Consider the following 15,267-nt stretch of genomic DNA (forward strand, 5'->3'; position numbering starts at 1 on the left):
ACAGGAGGTGTACCTAGTACCTACTACCTAGTAGTACCTTACTACCTACTACTTCCTAGGTAGTACCTAGTACCCTACTACCGCTACCGCGATAAGGCAATTGAGATCCTGTAAGGTAGGTAATAAGGCGTAAGCAAGCCATGTACATAGCTCAATGTTCAAAGTTCAAGAGCAAGGACCAGCCCTGGTCGAGTCCAAAGTTTAAGCTTGTGGGCTCACGCCGCGGCAGAGATTTGAACCTGCCCGCCCAGGAGATCAAACCTGACTAACTGCACGGCTTTAGACTTCCATTGTGCAGCAGTGGACTTCCCATCACAGACCGGACCATAACTCCACATTGTTGATCCTCCCATGGGACCTCGTTCCGTAGTGTACGTGCCTCGCAGCGAGCCCCTCGAGCAGTCGAGAGTCGAGACGATTGAGGATATCTCGCCCCACATGAGTTGATCGGTGATGATGACATGAAGCGACAGTCACCCTTTCCAGGCGATCACAGCGGGAACGGGGAGAGGCGTCGATTATTTAAAGCGTACCTGGTATCATCCCCAAGGTCCCTCCAACCATTCCTCCCTTGTCAATTGCGAGCACCTGGTGGGAATCAATTCGTTTCTCCAGTCCACTCATCCACCGAGTACGCCAATCACTCACAACAGTCACGCTCCAACATGCCTCTCACCGGACATTGTCTCTGCAAGGCGGTCACCTACACGGCCGATGTGGATGCGCCGCTCGTCACCGGCTACGATCACTGCGACGACTGCCAACGCCAGAGCGGCTCAACCTACTGTACGTATGACCCATCCAACTATTGATTGATTCGAGAGGCGTGGTGGCAGGCTCTCGTCTCCATCTATCAACAACACGTCCTCATCCACCAAAAAAAGGGAAAAAAAGGGAAAAAAAGAAGGAAACAATACTCCTAAAACCCACCACACTGACACCCATCAGCACTCGTCGCCGTCGTCCCCAAGGACAAATTGACCATCAAGGGTCCCACCAAGAGCTGGGCCAGCAAAGGAAGTTCCGGCAAAGCCGTCCACCGCATCTTTTGCTCTGAATGTGGCTCCCCCATTGCGCATGACCCGGACGCGGCGCCGGAGATTATCGCCTTGAAGGCGGGCACCTTGGATACGGAGATCAAGAAGACGCTCAAGCCGGTATGTTTCCAGAAGAGGAGCAAGATATGTCCAGGAGTCTCGACCGTGAGATCCTGCCGGAGAAGCTGCACAGAGGAAGGCAAACGAGTGACGACGAGAACGGACCTGAAGAAGAGCTTGCTGACCCGTGAATGTTGTTATCTGTCGCTTGCAGGACACCGAGATCTGGACGCAGAGCAAGTTGCCCTTCTGTCAGGAGCATCTCGCCAAGCCGTTCGAGGGTATGCCCCAGTAAAGGCTGGAAGCAGCGAGCTGTGGGCTGCGGGTGCAGAGCCATGGAATAATGACCCCGTGAACGCCAGATGGCGGGTCGGCTTTGTCGAATCTCTCAAATAGCGGATGGATAAGTCTGCCGTGCTTACATGGTTGCCAACCGATGATGATACAACGATACAAATGATATACTTGTCAATTCCAAACGTGAACCCGTCACCTCGCATAAACAGTACTTGTCTCATTTACTACTCAAGTCTCTTTTACTGCAGGATGGGCTAGCATTCGGGGTCTTCTCATATGCACATGGGCAAGTCGAGTCTTGGTCACGCAGGGGGGTTGCTTGCAGTGAAATCTTCCAGTGTCTGTTGTCAAGTCCCAATTTGGGAAGAATTGGCCCGGGCGACATGGTTCGGTACCATTCAACCGGAAGGCTTCACCTGGGAATCATCATCTTGACTCTGGACCAAGCATTGTTGATGTTTGACCTTTCATCCGAATATCGGACTGTCTGAGGTGTCCGTGAGGCCCGTCTGTTCCAGTATCCGAAATTCTCCAAGTCGCACAGACACCGGCGAGACGGAAGTGTGGGCGAATCTGGGTATGATTCAGATAGCAGCTCCGGCTACTTGCATTCAACGAGCATGTTAACCTTATTTCGACCCAAGTCTTTTGAAAAAAAGAAAGAAAGAAAGAAAGAAATCAGGGAGTCTCAAAGCTTGGAAACGTGGCAGAGAGCGGCTGCTCCCTGAGACCAGTGGATGCAGTCTGACTCTGCGTCGTATCGCCTGAGATCCATGGACACCCAACGAAGGCCCTGGGTGGATGTCACTCAACCATGACGGGCGACTGTCTCCCGTCGACCCATGAGCTCCCGTGGACTTCTTTTACCCGTTCTGGAGTCGAACGAGTCGAACTCAGGCACGATGGTAGGACAGGGCGTGTTCTCCACCGAGGAGCTGCCTCGGATGTAACTTGGTGGCAGTGTGTACCTTGCCCGTGATGGGTTATCATTCTCTGGCCTGATTGTCTCAGGCACCGCCGTGGAAGGACGACTGACCTTGACTTTCAAGCGTTTCAAATGGTCAATGCACAACCGGCACCAAGGTACGGATGGTTATCCGCGAAGGTGAAAGGTTGACTCGCTGCTCACGGCGTCACATCGCGCGGTGCAGATGGGGTACCCTGCGTGCCGCGGGAAGAGCGGAAGGTTTCGAGGTCAAGCTCAGGTAGAGCAGGTGTCATTCACTGATCGGCTTGCCGGACGACGGTTATGTATAACTTCTCCCACTGCCGAAAGAAAGAGAAACTACCTTGGAGACACAGTCCATTCAATACCCCATCGTTCGCAACCCTTGCGAGTCCTGGTCAAACATGAGTCAACTGCCCACCAACGTCAAGGTTCGATCTACCTGCAATGCATGCCAGCAGGCCAAGATCCGCTGCGGCCACGAGAGGCCAGCTTGTCGCCGGTGCGAGAAACACAGAATCGAATGCGTGTACAGTGTTTCACGTCGTCTGGGCCGACCTGCCAAGAACAAGTCACCCAGAGCAGAACACGGTACATCCGGGCACTGCAGTGCCTCTGAATCGGTCGACAGCGCACGGTCAGCCAGCGAGAAGCCTAGGGAGTCCAAAAATTGCAAACGACAGACGGATCAAGTTCGCGAAAAGCAATCGAAAGGGAAACGAAAGCCCCGAGAGAAGCAACAAGCTGGTAAAGAGCTCATGCAAAACGGGCAGGTGTCTTTCTTCGTCCAATGTCAGAAAGATCTCTTGGGTAAGTCGCTGGCCACTTGCTCCAGGCCCCAAAAGACCAACTTTTCTGACCTTGAATTATTGGAAAAGGATTGAAATCTGAACAATCCGACGCGAAGCCCAGCCAAGGCAGGCTCTCGACGGATTCCAGAGATCCTTGGGATTTCCCGGGAGCACAGATTACTCTTAACAAGCCTGCGATAAACTTGCCAGATGCGTATGCGTCAAACATTGTTGGGACTATGTTTCATCCTCAAAGTGGAAGAGCTTCAACTTGTTCCATGGAGAGCATCTCAATGTCCATGTATTCTTCAAGCTTGGACGCAGATCTCTGCGTCACACCTCAGCTCCTGGCATACGATGTCCTGTACCGAGTGCAAAATGCCGAGCGAATGCATACCCCTTGGATCCCAGGTTCCAAACTAGATGACAACTTGCCGGGTCCTGGCATGGAGTTATGGACTTCCAACGTGGATCAGTCATCGCCCTATCTCCCTCATGTCCCAGAGCAACCATTTCAAGGGCTTCTCAGCCCTAGTGCGAGTGATGCGTGTGCAAGTCAGTCGCCCGGAAAGATTCTTTCGAATAGCCAGGGAAAAGACTCCTTCTTGGAGTGTGATTGTGCCCACCGTGTGCTTGGTCTACTGGTGGATTCAATCATTCACTCGAGGGTTGAGACCAAAATCAAGGTGCATGCCCAGATTACACGACGGCAAGAAGTCCTAAATCTGGCTGATACTCTTCTACGCTGTCCTTGCTGTCCGAGTAAGGACAGCTGGGCGAATTTGCTGATGACCGTCATGATCACGATCGATAACCTGATCGACGCAGTAGCAGTAAATCCAGAAGCAAGAGCGACTGGAGTCGGATCCGACGGAAGTTTTATCGATCGAGGCGACGGACTGGTATCATCAATCACATCGCAGAGCAACGGATCTGCTGCAGGTGAAGTGAAGTTTTATGATTCTCCCTGTCAACCCGCAGGTCTGGGTACCATGTCACCCGAAGAGGATCTTGGGTGGGTTCAGCATGTACTGAAGGATCAATTCTCGATGTTACTCATCACGGCTCGCAGGATTTGCGTATGTCTGCAGCAGAATATGACTGCGCAGTTGGCAGATGGTTGGGAACTCATGATTACGGACATTGACCGGCGATTGCAGTCTGTCGTCATCGATCACCAGTTGTAGGGGGTCATCGTCGGTGGGCATCAGTAGTCCTATGTAGCATCTATCCCAACAACAACAACAGGAAACAACTGCATATATTCGAAGAGAATCACCGATCTGTGAAGTCAAAGGAATGGAATTCAAATACTTTGCAAGCATCATGTCAAGCTCGTTGAAATGAAGACAGGGCATCGTGAGCTCTATCAAGCCAGCCGACGTCAAAGATCATTGTTCACGACGGGAAACGTGTCCAAAGACGTATAGAAACCGTCAAGTCTCGATCCATTCGGTCAATTCAAGCAATGTACTACTCTAGTACCCTGCCATACAATCCGGTCACTCTTTACATTCAGGTAGCCGCGGGAAGCCTGCAAGTCCAGGGTCGGGTGGAGTCTGCGAGAGAAAGAGAGGTGGCTGCCTGAGATCCACGGCAGCAGAATCAGGCCAAAACCGGATGTCGGCAAGTCTCCTTGCATCTTGGACAAGTTGCAGTTGCCGTTGGAATCTTGTTGCAAGACAACAGCAGCTGGTCAACGTTCAGCGGGACGATCCCGCAATGACCGCACCGTCTCCACCCCAAGCTCTCGCTCAGCCAGTCACCAGCGCGTCAGCCCTGTTTGACTGTCCGTTATCCAAGATCCCTCTTATGCAAGTTGCTGGATTCCGCTGCCGCCCACTTCCGGTCGGGTGCGCAAAGGTGACCGAGGAGAGCGCACCGGGAAATGGTCGCTGCCGCGCAGCCCTGCTTCGGGCGGCTTGAAAGGTACTATGACTTTGTTTTTTTCCCAATCTTCTCATCTCGCCTGCGATCGTCTTCATGCTCGCGACCATTCGTGCTGCGTTGTCCTCGTCAGCTGGAGCTGACGAGGAGATCCCGACTCGGCCTGCGCGGTATGATGACGAAGACACCACCCCGACCAGCCCGCGCGAGATCGCAGGCTGGTACTGCTATGGTATAGCCGCCGAGGTTTTTGCCGTTTGTGGTGTTGGTGAGTCCCAAGACATCCCAAGGCCTGGGGTCAATGTGATGAGAGCGATTGTGGTCTTCTTATCCCTGGAACTGACTTGGCTATCGCTGGATGCTAGGATCCTTTCTGCCGCTGACCCTCGAACAACTCGCTCGTGAGAATGGCACTCTGCAGACCAGCCGTTTGCCATGCTGGGGATCCTCAGCGCCCGAGAACAAAGGTGACGAACAATGCGTGGTGCATGTGCTAGGACTTCAAACCACCACGGCGAGCTTCGCAATGTACACCTTCTCGTTGGCGGTGTTGGTACAGGCCCTCACATTGATCTCCTTCAGCGCTTTGGCTGATTACGGTAAGCTCCATCTTTTTTTTCGACGACACGGTCGCCATGATATATGTACACCAGGAGAGGGATGTGCTCAGCTGATCTGTGGAATTTTGTGGTGTTTTAGAGCGTAATCGCAAATCACTGCTCCTGTCGTTCGGCTTGATAGGCTCCGCGACGAGTATGATGTTTATTCTCGTTGCGCCATCAGTATTCATCCTTGGATCAATACTCGTTGTGATTGGTGTCACTTGTCTGGGGTCTTCATTTGTGGTCCTCAATTCTTTCCTTCCGCTGCTGGTCGCGAACCATCCAACTATACGAGGTGCGGGTGCAGGCGAAGATGAAGGGGGCGTCGAAGAGATGGCCGATCTTTCTGGGAACAATGAAACCAACGAGTGGGGTGCATGGGAGGACAACGATAGTCTGAACGCAATGCCCGCCGACGAAGATCACCGAAAAGCGTCGGGTCATCGAAAAATCGATCAAAGTGAGTCGTCTGCTTCGTCACTACAGCTCTCCACCAAAATCTCGTCGAAGGGGGTTGGCCTGGGATATTGCGCAGCGGTGCTAGTCCAAATACTGAGCATTATTCTGCTCATCCTCCTCAACAAGACCGCGCTGGCCAAAAAATCGGGCTCTATTCCCTTGCGATTCATTCTGCTGGTCGTGGGCATCTGGTGGTGTGCTTTCACGCTTGTGACTCGTCAATGGCTACGTGACCGACCAGGCCCTCCCTTGGCTACCTCGAAATATTCTAGACAAGCTCGCTGGCGCGTGTGGCTGCGACTGGTTGGGTTTGCCTGGAAGTCACTTTGGCAGACCGTTACCATCGCGGTACGTCTGCGGCAAGTGATTGTTTTCCTTGTCGCCTGGTTCCTTCTTTCTGATGCGATGGCTACTGTTTCCGGTACTGCTATTCTCTTTGCGCGGACAGAGCTCCACATGAGCACTACTGCCATCGGCTGTTTATCTGTCACGGTCACTCTTTCCGGCATGGCTGGTGCATTTCTTTGGCCGCATGTGTCTCGACGACTTGGCCTGGAATCAAACCAGACCATCATGGTGTGCATCGCATTGTTCGAGCTCATTCCACTCTACGGAATGCTGGCATATATTCCATTCGTGAAGAGATGGGGCGTCATCGGTCTACAGCAGCCGTGGGAAATATTCCCTTTGGGCATCATACACGGTATTGTTTCGGGAGGCCTTGCCTCGTACTGTCGTTCCTTCTTTGGACTGTTGATCCCTCCAGGCAGCGAGGCCGCATTCTATGCGCTTTACGCTGCGACCGACAAAGGTAGTTCTTTCATTGGCCCTGCCATTGTGGGCGTCCTGATCGACGCGACAAGTACGGTTCGTGTGGGATTCGTCTTCATTGCGGTTTTGATCGTTCTGCCCATCCCTTTGGTTTGGATGGTCAATGCAGAAAAGGGACGCCAGGAGGCCCTGGCAATGGCGGCTTCTCTTTCCAAGTCCCACGACTTTGACCGTGGGAATGCGGAGGATGGTATGGAAGCTGAAGGATTGCTTGCTCGTCGGTCGTAAGACTGAGTTCTACCTTTGGGCATGATTGACATGACTTCATGATTTGTTACATGTAGACGATTCATGCAAAAATTTGTAAACACGAAGGACCACGTGATATGAGTAATCTTCCAGATCGACTGGAACTACTACTGCACAGTGTACAGTGTACAGTGTAGAGTGTACAGTTTACTATCCTGTAAAGGTCCGAATTTGCGTTATCCTATGTGAATCTCCTTCAAATAGAGGCTAAGCGCACGCACCGTCCTCAAACCTTATCCAATGTCCCGCTGTCTCAAATTCAATCTCGGTACCATATCAGCCAGGCCCGGCTTGCGACTACCGATGCTCATCGTGAATTCTAGTCCATTGGGGCAAGTTGGCAATTTCAAAGTTGGATATTTTCAAAAGACGTGATGTCCTCGAGTTTCGATCAGTACTACGATTCGAATCAGAGAGTGAAATGTGCAGCCAATTGTAAGTCACGGGACTTGGACACATGATCTTCATCAACCTCCTTGGGAAGTGATGTCTGTCCCGCTTCAACCTTCGCTTGCGCCGAATATAGACGAAAAAGCTAAAGAAAGACCCGATGCGCTTTGAGTGGCTACCCATGCGCTGGCCATGGTCGCTTAAGCATGCCGGCGACTGAATCAGTCAAGGATGCTGGCAACTCAATTTAGAGTCCGAAGCATCGGAGCTTCGCAGGTCAGCTTGCAACCAGTGAAAACCCAGGATTGTCCAAGAGTGCCACGAGCTGCTACTGTCGGGTGACCTTGTCATCTCGCCTTCTCCGTGAACGGCCAGCGGCAAAGCAACAATCAACTAGATTAGGCCAACTGCCTCCATGTCTTTTTATCCGGCCACGGCGCCACGCGGGTGATTTACAACTGGGCCGGGGCAACGCCCGTCACGGAAAGGGAATGGCGGATGATGATCGATTCCATCAATGGACGCGCGAGCTGACAGCGCCACTCCACACCAAGACCTGGGGAGAATCCGGGGGCGTCGAGATTCCATGCTCTTCGGGCCAATTGCTGGAATCCATAAGCTTGGACAGAGTTTGGATTCGACGATCTTATCAATCCCGCACCCTGGGATGCTTTCAGATCCATTCTCCCAATTGGATCTCACTCCTCGGGAGAAGTGCTCTTTGATAGGTGCGAAAATAGCCATGGCTAGCCCTCCATCCCAAAAAGGGTTTGATGCAAGACGAGCTGGTCGAGGTGCTTTTGCTTCTCAGCTTCTTGGTTGACATGGTACGGTACAATCATGAGCTTGGGAAATCCTGGATCTGACCATGCCCATGCTTTGGATGCTTGATTGATCCCACTGGAAAGCTCATGGCTTGAGGTTAGCGTCTCCACATTTCCCCCAGATCATTCCCTCCCCTCTCTTGATTCCCCCGGACAAGGTTATCCCATTCCCCGCTTCGGACGGGACCCTCTGGACGGTGAGAGTGTGGTCAGATGGACTGCGGATCGTCGGTATAAGACAAGGAGGGGGCCCCTCCCAATCACCCCCTTGCCCGGGACGTTCGACCGTCTTTGCAGAGTTGAAACAAGAACAGCCCTTGTCTCCTAATTACACGGTTCCGAGACTGGCACGAGGGCGCGCTGCAGCAACTCGATCCTCGCAACAACTCATAGAGTCGAAACGTGACAATTACGGCCATGAATCAAACCGAAGCGGCGTTGGAGAAGACGGCCGCCCATCATGTGGAGGACGTCTTGGGAATTGGTGCAGTGAGTGAAGCCAGACAGGCGATGGCGGAAGAGCGTGAGCAGAGTCTGTGGCAAGCTCTGCGAGACAATCGCAAGGCAGTCGTTTGGTCCGTTTTGATCTCCATGTCCATCATTATGGAGGGATATGATACCATCTTAATGGGGAACTTCTTCGCCTATCCTCGTTTCCAGGAGAAGTACGGTCAATACACTGGAGAGGAGCATGGCTGGCAAGTATCTGCTCCTTGGCAGACTGGATTGAGCATGGCGAGTACGGTCGGTTGCATCTTTGGTGAGTTGAGAACATTTGATAGGTACCATGAGTCTCTATGGGACTCTTGAGCCGTGACACGTGTGTTGTTAACAAATGGACCACAGGTGGTATTCTCAACGGTTATTTTGCCAGCAAATACGGCTATCGTATCATCATGATAATCGCATTGGGCTTTTTAACGGCGTTCATCTTCGTCGTCTTCTTTGCCAATTCGGTTGCAGTCTTGCTTGTCGGTCAAATTCTCTGTGGTCTCTCATGGGGAGTCTTCGCGACAGTCGGACCAGCCTACGCCTCTGAGGTCTGCCCGACCAGCCTGCGTGGCTATCTCACTGTCTACGTGAACATGTGTTGGGCCATTGGTCAGCTTATTGCCTCCGGAGTCTTGTATGGTCTTGTCCGTCGCCCGGATCAGTGGTCCTATCGTATTCCCTTCGCCTTGCAGTGGATTTGGCCGGTACCGTTGATGGTGGTCTGCTGGCTTGCCCCCGAAAGTCCCTGGTTCCTGGTGCGGAAGGATCGGCTAGAGGACGCCAAGCATAGCCTTCGTCGTCTGGGAGGTGGCAAGACCGAAGATCAGATCAATGGGCAGTTGGCGATGCTTGTCCACACAACCAAGCTCGAGGCAGAGATTGAGGCTGGCACCACATACCGGGATTGTTTCCAGGGAGTTGATCTGCGTCGCACGGAGATTTGCTGCATGACTTTCATGGGCCAGATCCTGTCCGGTAGTACTTTTGCCTACTCCCCAGCTTATTTCTTCGAGCAAGCCGGCATGGACCCTGGTAAGGCGTTCCAACTTGGTGTCGGCTGCACCGGGGTGGCATTCGTCGGCACTGCACTCTCCTGGTGGCTGATCACCTACTTTGGTCGCCGGACTCTCTATGTCTCGGGCCAGGGCATTCTGTGCATTTTCTTGTTCCTCATCGCAATCATCAACTCAACCGCCCACACGAGCGGTGGCATGTGGGCTCAGGCCTCGTTTTGTTTCCTGTGGCTCTTTGTTTACTCCCTGACCGTGGGCCCAATCGCATATGCCATTGTCTCGGAAATCTCCTCGGTACGACTGCGACCTCTGACCGTTGCCCTTGCGCGTACCGCGTACCAGATCATCAACGTGGTGTCGCAGGTTCTCGAACCCTATTTCATGAACCCCACCGCGTGGAACGCATCTGGTAAGACCGGCTTCTTTTGGGGTGCCACTGCTCTGTTGGCATTTGTCTGGGCCTTTTTCCGTCTTCCCGAGCCCAAGGACCGAACGTATGCAGAGCTGGACATCCTGTTTGCTACCAAGACGTCTGCGCGCAAGTTTGCAAGCACAAAGATTGATCCGTATGCGATTGGAGAGTCCGCTTCGCAGACGGGCCTGGTGCAGCGTGAGGCTGCGCAGGAAGTGGAAGTGAAAGAGTGATGCTGAACGATGGGTCGGTCACGCAGTTCAACTTGGAATTCAATTGATTTGGGACACCTGAAACCTTGAGCCATTTCAGGAATGTCTGTTCTGGGATGATTAGCTTGCCTGCAGTCACATTCAATATATCATTGAGGAACAAAGATTTGTCACAGCTTCCCATCGGTCATGGATCTCCAGTAGTGCTACCGTACGTACGTATGTGCGATCGATATGGATATTTTGACCATACCAGGTTACCTAGCTAATTATCTGCCGGTTACCGAGGCCTCTAGATGGTCTACCTACCTACTCCACCGCGGAGGGTTCCATCAAAAGGATGTTCGTGGCCAGATATATACCCTTCACCGCAGCTGCAGCGATCTCCAGTCCAGCCCGGTCGACTTTCAGTTCCTCCTGTCCCCCCACCTACTCCGTTGCGATGCAAAGGCACTCGTGAATTTGCTGCCATTCGAATTCACATACCTGAATCAGAGATTGACCTCCTGGTCCGTAGTTCATTGAGTTAAGGTAGCCACCCAAAGTCCAGCCTGGGGCTTGTGTCCGGCGCCGGGACGGGACTTGTCCACTAGTTATTGGAAGACTTACACTATGAGCCGCGGGTTTCCGCACCAGTTCACGACATGAGTAATCTTCTTGTGTAGCGCGGCATATCCACGAGTCATGAAATGAGATATTATTCATTTTGAGAGCCGGTGGATCCAAAAATTCCACTGACTCCATCCGACCTATCTTGATCTTTTCCGTGAAAATCTCCAGTTCACTGATCCACGCCCCATACTTGTGTTGATCGATTACCTGGGGGTAGCTGACCGCTTGTGTACAATGGAAGAAAAAAAAAATTGAAGAACCCGACTCACCTATCACTGACCATCTGCTTACCTTCAAATCGGACTCTGTAGCATATGAATGTTGCTGGCAAGTACCTAACCTATATCAAGGGGACTGAGAGCCACAGCTGCCCCGGCCCCGGGCCGTGTGTGGGTCGTTGCCCAAGGGTTCCAATCAATCAATAAAGAGGTTGTCGATTCGGCGGCAGGGCTGGTGCCTGATTTCATGACTGTACTGCGTTGCATACTTGTCGGGATAATAATGTATCCGTGTGGAACGGGTCCCCGAGACTCAAAAGCCGCCAAATGATCTTTTCATGTATGTACTAAAGCTGGGAATACATCTACCGAGACAAGCAGTGTCACTGTTCAGTGTCTGGGTACGACTCGTTCGTGTTATGAAGACTTCGCTGTAAGAGAGAGAAATGGATGGGCTGGCTTCGACCCAGGGTGATTTCTTCACCTGGTCGGAAGGTTGTCCTATTTCGAAGTCTCGAACTCATTCTGCGAGATTTCGGCTGCACTATTTATGGACCTACCGGTGATACATTCAGACCTGCTTTGACCCGCGCGATGTGAGAGAAGGGAGTGTTGAGCGAGCCGAGTCACGTCCGGGCGGTCTGGAAGTTCCAGATCATCGCCAGTGAAATAACACCCGCGCTTCATTTGACGTCGAGTTTGAGGTTCCTGACGGCGGAGCAGAGGATCATGATCGTAACAAGCGAATAAGATGACGAGGGTTAGGAAGGAGTAGACAGAGCGTTACTTGTGGAGAGTAAGCAAACACTTACGTGATCTCGTGAATTTTCAAGTGATGTTAGATCTCTGACCGCGGAAACTTTCCTGCTTGATTGATGACTTGGAAAATTGGGATGGACAGAGTCGCCCGGATGAAATCAATTTAAATTGCACAATCGTGTCATCAGTCAAAAAGTCCCGGTAGAGCTCAAAGGGCATCTAGCCCGTTTGTTGGGACCCATGGGACCTCCAAGTGCTCGTCTGTTCTCATTTCGGAAGTCTTCCAGAGCCTTTTCAGCCTTGAGCCGCCTAAGTTGCGCTTCCAGGAGCTCCGCTTCGGCATTTTCCTTCTCGGCGTCCTGCGATAATTTGGCAGCAGCATCAGGACCGACTCGGATAGGAGCAGCGAAGGCACGAGGGGACTGTGATCGGGACCTTGGTTGGGCGCGGTTATCTGGGTGTACAGCTGACGGCGGGCAATGAGGGAAGTCATGCCCAAATGAAATCATTTGTCTCATGGATTTAACGAATTCGGCAGCTTCGCGGCTCGCCTTGCGAGTCTCCTCGTATTCAGCGTAGTCGAATTCAGTGTCGTCGTACTCAGTGTTGCCGCATCCAGTGTCGTCGTATTCAGTGTCGTCGCATCCAGCGTCGTCGAATTCAAAGCATTCAACCGCTGGTTGACAAGGCCAGATTTTTTCTGCCTGAAGCAGATCACCTGCCGGTCTGCTAGAACTTTGACTGACATGGAGCGATCGATGCGCTTCGAAATCTCGGCGATCAATTTTGAGGGATCTGGGATACGTCAGAGGGGTTGATATCTGCAGAGGATTCTTCGACGCAAAGCTACCTCTCTATGCCACCCAGGAGGGTGGACTGCTCAACAGAGCCTGGCTGGTCGAAAAATATACCGAAGGCGTGGGTATTCTTCTCAACCCATTCAAAGCAAGACCGTGGCAATCACAAGCATCTTTTGGCAATTCCCGAGAGGAAATCGGCGAAACCTTGACGTGTCAGCGGTCCGAATGGTGACTGTAACTCACCCAAAGCTTACCGAAATACAATTTGGCGTATGCATCCATGACGACCGCGGCGATGCCAACGCCGTGGATCGCTTGAAAGCGAGAACGTTGCTTGGTTGTCTCCTCGATAAGAGCGAACACCCTCTCGAAAAGGACGCGATAACCCCGGCAAGTATCTTGTAAGGTGAAGACACGCACGCGAGTAGATGCTGCTGGAAGCGTCAGATTGCCGAACAACGCATAAATAATCATTGAAAGAGCAAAATACGTACCAGTATCCCTTTCAGGACAGTGATTCATAAATCTCACCTCGGCGATGCCCTTGTCCTCGACGACCTCATAGGAGATGTCAATTTCGAAAAAAAGTACATCTGGCAAGGCATCGTAGCTGATCGTCACTTGCACAGATGATCATAGGACCTTCCAGGTCCAAGAATACTTTCCGGACATAATTCTGATCAGAGGCTCACTGATTAGCTGAGCCGTCTACGGAAACAACAGGGAAAAGTGAGGTCACCTTCACATCTTCACTTGTTAGCCGTGCGAATGCGACACTGTTCACGGCTGACGCATAGGGAAAATCAAGAATATAGCATTTCTCGTCCAAAGCAGTGATCGGGTCAAGATTGGCAAATCTCGCGCGGAGAGTCGAAAGAGACTCTTCACGGATTTGGGTAGAGTATCGTGGGGAAAGGACTCCAATAAAGCGACTAATGTCTGAGTATCGCATGCCATAATCTACCAAGTCTACCTACCAGTGGCTGCATGATTTCACTTGAGGACTTTTGCAAAGAGGGCGGTGGATGCGTGCGTACACCAGGGGACACAAACGCAACCCATGGATACCGCTCGAGATCCGTCGGAATCAACCATTCGAGGCGAACCTCACAATCCTTTTGTTGCAGTCACCCAGGGCCTTGGGTATGAGACGAGGTTGCAAGAGTCAGATGCATCTCATATATTCAAGGGCTAAAGAGTCGCAACTTACGGCAGTGAGTGGATTTAGTGTGAGTTTTGCTCACAAACACCAATGATCACACCTGGATTCGGATTGAGTGTCGTCCGTTCACCTCGATCTTCTTTTGTCCCTTCGGGCATGCCAATGAGCATCGATTCATTCTGTATCAATAGGTCGCCGTCGACGACGGATTGTGTCATTGAGCCAAGTAGCGAGTTCCTATAATGGCACATCTTGAAGCCGGAGCAACTGTATTTGGCATGTGTGTATTTTGGCCCGACAAATGATTTCACATCAGAGTGTACCACGGATCGTCGACGACACGAGTATTGCACCTACAAATATCAGAAAACAATAAGAAGAGGGTCGTCAGATGGACAATCGCATCACTCACTCTGGCTCTTATCATCGACCCAACCTGCTGCGCATCGAGTCCCCTTGTAGGCAAGATGTACGCATGCCATTTGGCATTGGTACTCGGGTACTCGGGTACCCGGGAAGAACTTCAATGTGCTCGATCTCGAGCGCGCTCAATGCGTAGTTCGTCGCCTCCATCAGTTTAAATAGGCTGAGGGTCACGGGGGATAATCTAATTTCATCGGAATTGCTCGAAAGCTACCGGATTCGCATCTCGGATAGACAACTGCCCATGGAGCTTTCCATCGGTCTTCCAATATTGACGTTGGCTTACTTCCTCTCTTTCTCCATTCACTCTGATTTCTCGAATGAAGTTATCCGTTTCCTCATCCAATGGGTCGAGCACGCGGCCGAATTGGCCAGACTCACGCGTAATGGACATTGCTGTGGGACGGGGGTGGTGTTGATAGTGCTACTTGGTAGTGTAATCATCAACATTCACGCTGGTATTACTTTTGTTTAATGTGTGTCAACGCGTCAACACTAGCCCCGATTCGGCTACTGATGTTTGAGCCTCAGGTACGACGGCAAATTGAAGGCTTGGCATGTGCTGGAAAGTAGACCGTCGACAAACTCGACACCAGATACAGCAAGGTTTCACGATTTACGACAATGTGGGGAATTGGGAGCTGAAGCGAGAAGACAGATATTTCCTGTTAACCATGAGTAGCTTCAAGGTACACGCTCTACGCTGAATGTGTTTTGTGCGGTATGTCGTATCCCCATTCTGTGCGCCGTCGAGTCCTTCGATTCCTTTCGGCAATGACGATTTATCTGTA

At 51.8% G+C, this 15,267-nt stretch overlaps 7 protein-coding genes across 7 annotated transcripts; 5 read left to right on the forward strand and 2 right to left on the reverse strand.

Moving 5' to 3' along the window:
- Positions 1 to 665: 665 nt before the first annotated feature.
- Positions 666 to 1,392, forward strand: N7539_008419 (GFA family protein; the record flags this gene model as incomplete). The annotated part of the gene is made up of 3 exons (XM_056938019.1): positions 666 to 786; positions 949 to 1,157; positions 1,312 to 1,392. The coding sequence occupies 3 exons, from the start codon at positions 666 to 668 to the stop codon at positions 1,390 to 1,392; spliced, it is 411 nt and encodes a 136-aa protein (XP_056787111.1).
- Positions 1,393 to 2,744: 1,352 nt separating this feature from the next.
- N7539_008420 (Zn(II)2Cys6 transcription factor domain-containing protein) lies at positions 2,745 to 4,318 on the forward strand (the record flags this gene model as incomplete). Its single annotated transcript, XM_056938020.1, has 2 exons — positions 2,745 to 3,150; positions 3,219 to 4,318. 2 exons carry the CDS (start codon positions 2,745 to 2,747, stop codon positions 4,316 to 4,318), a joined length of 1,506 nt encoding a protein of 501 aa, XP_056787112.1.
- Positions 4,319 to 4,853: 535 nt separating this feature from the next.
- Positions 4,854 to 5,057, forward strand: N7539_008421 (uncharacterized protein; the record flags this gene model as incomplete). Its single annotated transcript, XM_056938021.1, has 1 exon — positions 4,854 to 5,057. One exon carries the CDS (start codon positions 4,854 to 4,856, stop codon positions 5,055 to 5,057), a length of 204 nt encoding a protein of 67 aa, XP_056787113.1.
- A 57-nt stretch (positions 5,058 to 5,114) lies between these two features.
- N7539_008422 (uncharacterized protein) lies at positions 5,115 to 7,138 on the forward strand (the record flags this gene model as incomplete). Its single annotated transcript, XM_056938022.1, has 3 exons — positions 5,115 to 5,286; positions 5,384 to 5,617; positions 5,718 to 7,138. 3 exons carry the CDS (start codon positions 5,115 to 5,117, stop codon positions 7,136 to 7,138), a joined length of 1,827 nt encoding a protein of 608 aa, XP_056787114.1.
- A 1,652-nt stretch (positions 7,139 to 8,790) lies between these two features.
- Positions 8,791 to 10,523, forward strand: N7539_008423 (Maltose permease MAL31; the record flags this gene model as incomplete). The annotated part of the gene is made up of 2 exons (XM_056938023.1): positions 8,791 to 9,133; positions 9,220 to 10,523. The coding sequence occupies 2 exons, from the start codon at positions 8,791 to 8,793 to the stop codon at positions 10,521 to 10,523; spliced, it is 1,647 nt and encodes a 548-aa protein (XP_056787115.1).
- A 288-nt stretch (positions 10,524 to 10,811) lies between these two features.
- Positions 10,812 to 11,188, reverse strand: N7539_008424 (uncharacterized protein; the record flags this gene model as incomplete). Its single annotated transcript, XM_056938024.1, has 3 exons — positions 10,812 to 10,931; positions 10,989 to 11,091; positions 11,112 to 11,188. The coding sequence occupies 3 exons, from the start codon at positions 11,186 to 11,188 to the stop codon at positions 10,812 to 10,814; spliced, it is 300 nt and encodes a 99-aa protein (XP_056787116.1).
- A 1,091-nt stretch (positions 11,189 to 12,279) lies between these two features.
- N7539_008425 (uncharacterized protein) lies at positions 12,280 to 14,870 on the reverse strand (the record flags this gene model as incomplete). The annotated part of the gene is made up of 9 exons (XM_056938025.1): positions 12,280 to 12,886; positions 12,942 to 12,981; positions 13,146 to 13,325; positions 13,386 to 13,501; positions 13,584 to 13,830; positions 14,136 to 14,406; positions 14,466 to 14,508; positions 14,565 to 14,686; positions 14,763 to 14,870. 9 exons carry the CDS (start codon positions 14,868 to 14,870, stop codon positions 12,280 to 12,282), a joined length of 1,734 nt encoding a protein of 577 aa, XP_056787117.1.
- Positions 14,871 to 15,267: the final 397 nt, after the last annotated feature.

Source organism: Penicillium diatomitis, assembly GCF_028827545.1.
Source record: "Penicillium diatomitis strain IBT 30728 chromosome Unknown utg000012l_segment0_segment0, whole genome shotgun sequence".
In the NCBI taxonomy this organism is placed as follows: Eukaryota; Fungi; Ascomycota; class Eurotiomycetes; order Eurotiales; family Aspergillaceae; genus Penicillium; species Penicillium diatomitis.